Source organism: Zophobas morio, unplaced genomic scaffold, assembly GCF_036711695.1.
Source record: "Zophobas morio isolate AGI-343-1 ecotype UQ-CSIRO unplaced genomic scaffold, CSIRO_AGI_Zmor_V1 ptg000020l, whole genome shotgun sequence".
Taxonomy (NCBI): Eukaryota; Metazoa; Arthropoda; class Insecta; order Coleoptera; family Tenebrionidae; genus Zophobas; species Zophobas morio.
In genome coordinates, this window is record NW_026972125.1 from 3,572,158 (window position 1) to 3,577,103 (window position 4,946).

Consider the following 4,946-nt stretch of genomic DNA (forward strand, 5'->3'; position numbering starts at 1 on the left):
ATTCCATCCCCTCTTGGTGCCTTTCCTCTTTTCAGTCTTTCAGTCTGTCTTCCTATTTTATCTTCTGTGATTTCCGAACCTCTCCACATTTTTTCCGTCGTTGTGATTTAATTTTTTCGCAGCCTTTTTCCTCACAACCTCCCAATAATTCCATTAAGTGTCTTTTCCATCCTTGTATTTTGATTGTCCTACTGACTTCAGTCTTCCTTGTCCGTTCCTTGTTTATATATCTTCATACTTCTTCTTCTGTTTTCAGGGACTTTATTGTCTTCTCTTCTTCTTCTCGTTTTTCTCTTTTTTTTTCTTCACATTTTCTCCTATAATTCTCTCTTGATTTTAAGTACTCTTCCTTCCTTCCCTTCTTATTCTTCCATTTTCTTAATTTTTCCATTGCTTTTCTGTTCAAGTCACTACATTCCCCGTTCCATCCATTATTCCTCCCTTCCCATATGTACATCTTCTATATCTTCTTTTTCTTCGAATTTCTTTTTTCCTAGCCCACTTCTGTATCTTTGAATTCCCTCTTCATTCCATATTCTTTTTTCTATTTCTTTTCTTTCGTTTCTTCTCTCTTGTTTTTTGTACTCTTGCTCTTTTCCTATGATTTTTATTTCTAGTGGCATGTGGTCTGATTCTACCCTTTCCCCTACTTTGAAACTCTCTATTTCTTCCCACGCCTTTTCGTTGACAATCCCATAGTCTAAAATTGATTCTCCCCTAGCCCCTACGTACGTTCATTCTCCTTCTTCATCTTCTCCATTGTTTATATTCAAACTTCCCCTTCCCATTTCTTCTATTATCTTCCACAATATTTTCCTTCTTTTTATTTGCTTTGTCTTTTGATCCTATTTTGTCTCTCTTTTCTTTATCTATTATTTTGGCCCCTTGTCGCCCAATCTTGCGTTCAAATCCCCTCCTTAAGTATTTTTCATCTCCTTTTTCTTTTGTTTCCTTTGCTATGTTTATCTTGGTTTCCTCCATTTTCTTGCTATAAACGACTATTGTTTCCCGTCGATTGTTAACCAGCTGTATTACTTTCTTCTTTAGTCCAATTCTTGCATTTCTTTTCGAATTTCCATTACTATTCTTCCCCCGCTTGCTCTCCCTTTTTTCTTTTCCTTTCTCGCCTCTTGACACTCTCACACATATTCTTCTGGTATGTCTCTTCAAATTTTTCACAGTTTTCTCTTTGTACCCATGTCTCTACTAGCCCCATCACATCAAATTTTCCCACGTAATCCCAGAAGTCGCTTTCCTTTTTTCGCAACCCTTGGACATTACAAAAAAGTACCTTCACCCTTTTTTCTCCTAATTTTGTACCAGCTTCCCTTTTTCCGATTTCACTATCTGCATCCTTTTCCTTTGCCTTGTTTTTTTTCCATTTTTCCTCCCTTTCTTCCTTTTCTTTTGGTTCTTTACTAAAAATTTTTACCTTCTTGAGTCTGCCCTCTTCTTCATTCCATTCAAAATTTCTGCACTTTTTATACCCCATTCTAACCATTTTCCTTTTATTTCTCTCTTTTGTTGCCTCTTCTTTTATCTTGATTTAAATTTTTCTTTCCGTTTTCGTCAGATCCTCATTTATGTAAATTGACGACCCGTTTAAGTTCTTTTTGCTTTTCATTACGTTTATTTTTTCTTCTCTATTTTCGAATTCCACTACATAAACTTTCTCCGCAATTTTGTACGTGCTTTTAACTTTACCCTCTATTTTGGCTTTCTCTTCTAAAAATTTTGTCACCTTTTCAATTATCTGCTTCTGCTCTCCTGTTCCTATTTCCAATCCCATCATCACTACTTTGTTTCTTCTCTTTCCTCTCTCCATTCGATCTAGTTGACTTTCTGTTTCACCCACTCGCTTTCCCATTTCTTCCTTAGCTCGCTTCCATTCTTCATATTTATCTCTAATTTCTTGATTTGCTCCTGAGGTTGATCTCTTGCTTGCTTTAATTATTCTCTCATTGTTTTAAGCTCCTCTTAAAGCTGTGTATTCCATTCCTTCAATAATTGTTTATTACTTTGTCTCATATCATCTCTGATTTGTGTCGCAAGTTCGCTGATCATCTTCTTGACCTCCTCCATCTCTATATCTCCTTGATTTTCCTTCTTTATCGATTGCAGAGGTGATCTTACTGTTATTTTGCTCGTTCTCTTTCGGCGACTCTACTTCTCTATTCTTTTTCCTTCTTTTTGTCCCTTCACTACTCATTACCTCTTTGTCTCCAAAATTAATTAAAGACGTAGTTGTGAAATTCAAAATTTATTGTTTAAACATGAAAGTTAAATGTGTACAAAGTGTCGCTATTTTGACAAAACATATACAACTGTTTTTAAATAGAATCTTGATTAATATACTTAGTTTCTAAAGTTGAATTTACTCATGACCAAAACCGCAGAAGTAAAGCTCTTCAAAATCTAAAATTTAGCTTACCAGTTCTTCATTAATCCGTTGAATTAAACTTATTTGTTGCTTGGCTATGTAAATTTGGAGCTTGAGTTGCATTAAAATATAAACCAAATAGTGAGTAAGCATCATTAATGATAAACAAGAATATTATATATTTTAAGTTAATTTTTTTGCAGTTAAAAACATTTTCAAGTGTGCAGTTTTAAATTTGCGTTTTGTTGCCAACATTTTTTAAGTTGGAGCTGATGGAGATAGCGGAAAAGAAGGCTTGCAGTAGCTGCAACATAAAATTTATATAGTGGTTTGATTTCTTGATACTACTTAGTACCTCTATGGCAAGTTTATAATTGAGGGAAACGTTTTGGCTGTACTTCAGTTTAAATGGTTTCATTGCGTTTGTCAAAAATATGAGATAATTTCTTTTATTGCTTTCATTCCAGTGGTACCACTTTACATTGACTAGGGACATGTAGATATCGTCGGACTAGATAGAAGTCGTTACAGATAAAGTACTACGATATAGATAACTTACTAAATTCTCTAGCTCCTGGCCACTTCTTGTAACTGTAGCCGCACTAAATAAACTCAAACTTATCAAAGAGATGAGAGAACTTATAGGCAAAAGGCCTTTTAGCTAAAATTTCGCTTAAAAATTTAGCTTATTTTTGGTTGAATATAACTTACCGAAAAGTAGGAAATAGTCAAACCGAAGTAGAGTAAAAGTGCAACAGTTTTGAAAGCAAACAAGTACTTTGTAGTACGTTTTTCGATTCCTCGAAGTAAGCTAAAAATTATCGGTTATATCTAAATCCATAAACGAGTTACTGTTTTTACCCGTAGTAGAACAAATGTAATTTTATGCACGATAATAATCTCTTCGAAACCATTTCGTGGAATCTTGAATCTAGTCTTGAAAATGGTCGATCTTCATATCCCAAGTTAATTTCTTCTATTTGGTGCATCGACACATATACTTGAAGTTTTATTTGAAGAAGCAAATACTTTATTAAATGGCTGGGATTTATTATTGACACGTATATTGTAGGAAAAAAAATGATTCTGTACAGAAACACTGATATATTTTTCCATTTGGGAAAATAATTGGTCCACACGTGTATGCTGCACTCGTATTTCTCCACATTTTCGTTATGCATTGTGCACAAAACCCAACTAACAACGGCCAGAATTATGTGTGTAAGTAAATTTGCTGTCTCCAAGAAAATTTCTTTTCGAATTTTTTCACGCACTGATTTACACGTTTCGGTATTCAGATCTCGCATTTCTATCTTCTTTATTGTGGATTTCACGTTATTCCGTGCATCCGGCAAGAACGAAACAGCAACCGTAGCCTGCAAAGACTGTTGGTATAAACTGTCAAAATAATAAAGTATCTTACATATAACATCATTGTGTATGATAATGCAAACGTTAAGAGATAGTTTATGTCAAATCTTTCAACAAAAAAGTAAGTCTGGATCAAAATTATCGAAAGAATAGCCAGTAAAATAGCGACAAGGATATATCCGACTATTTTCGTTTCAAAAATATCTATAATCAAAAATCGACACAGTTTTAAACATGTGTTTTCTGGTAATGTGGAAGTCGAACAACTTTTGCGAAAAGTGCGAAATTTGGTTGCCAGCCAGTGCAAACCAGTCCACATTTTGAAACGTGTCGTCTTCAAAACTCCGCACTTTACTGTATTTGATGTCTCTTTTAAAGTATGTCGAGGAAACTTTAATAAAAGTTCAACTTTTCTATAAACAGTTGAACTGACGTGGCTGTTTCATGGTCAGTAATTGCCTTTTCCTGACATTTAAATCACTAGTGGATATCGCTTTGTGAAAATTTAATGCTTCTGTGTATTTAAATTTTGAATCACATTGCTAGGACACCCGTTTAAAAATTGTTTCAACGTATGTTACTTATAAATTTCATAGTAAAATGAAAGAAAGTAGAAAAATTCTAACTAATTTTGGAAACTTTGTAATAATCTCTCTCTCTCTCTCTGGAATTCTTTCACCTGTTCTTCTTCCCTCCCCATGCCCACTCTTCCTTCTCCTTTCTTACTTTCTTCTCAAACACCACCATTTTTGTTTCTCCGCATTCGCTTCCAATTTTTTAGCATTTCAATTTTCGGAATTTTTGAATTAATGGATTTTTCAATTTTTCGTTTTCTTGTTTCGATTGTTGGATCTTTTGGTTTTTCGAATTTACAATTTTCTTTTTTTCAATTTTTCGATTATTCAATTTTTGGATTCTTTAATTTCTCCAACCTTTTTCGATTTCGTTTTTTTTTTCTGTTTCGATTTCTCAATTTTCCGATATTTCAGTTTTGCGATTTTTCAAGTTTTCGATTTTTCGGGTTCCACTTTTCGATTTTTCAGGATTTTGATTTTCCAATCTTTCGATGTTTCAATTTCGGGATTTTTCAGTTTCAGGAATTTTCAATTTTTTGTTTAATTAAATTTTACATATTTCGATTTTTCAATGTTTTGATTCGATTTCTTGACATTTCCGTTTTTAAATTTTTACAATT

The 4,946-nt window shown here is 33.5% G+C and overlaps 1 protein-coding gene across 1 annotated transcript; it reads right to left on the reverse strand.

Moving 5' to 3' along the window:
* Positions 1-747: 747 nt before the first annotated feature.
* LOC135131314 (golgin subfamily A member 6-like protein 25) lies at positions 748-1,492 on the reverse strand. Its single transcript, XM_064058982.1, has 2 exons — positions 1,292-1,492; positions 748-1,203 (listed from the first exon to the last, which is right to left on the reverse strand). The coding sequence occupies exons 1-2, from the start codon at positions 1,490-1,492 to the stop codon at positions 748-750; spliced, it is 657 nt and encodes a 218-aa protein (XP_063915052.1).
* Between the last annotated feature and the right edge of the window lie 3,454 nt (positions 1,493-4,946).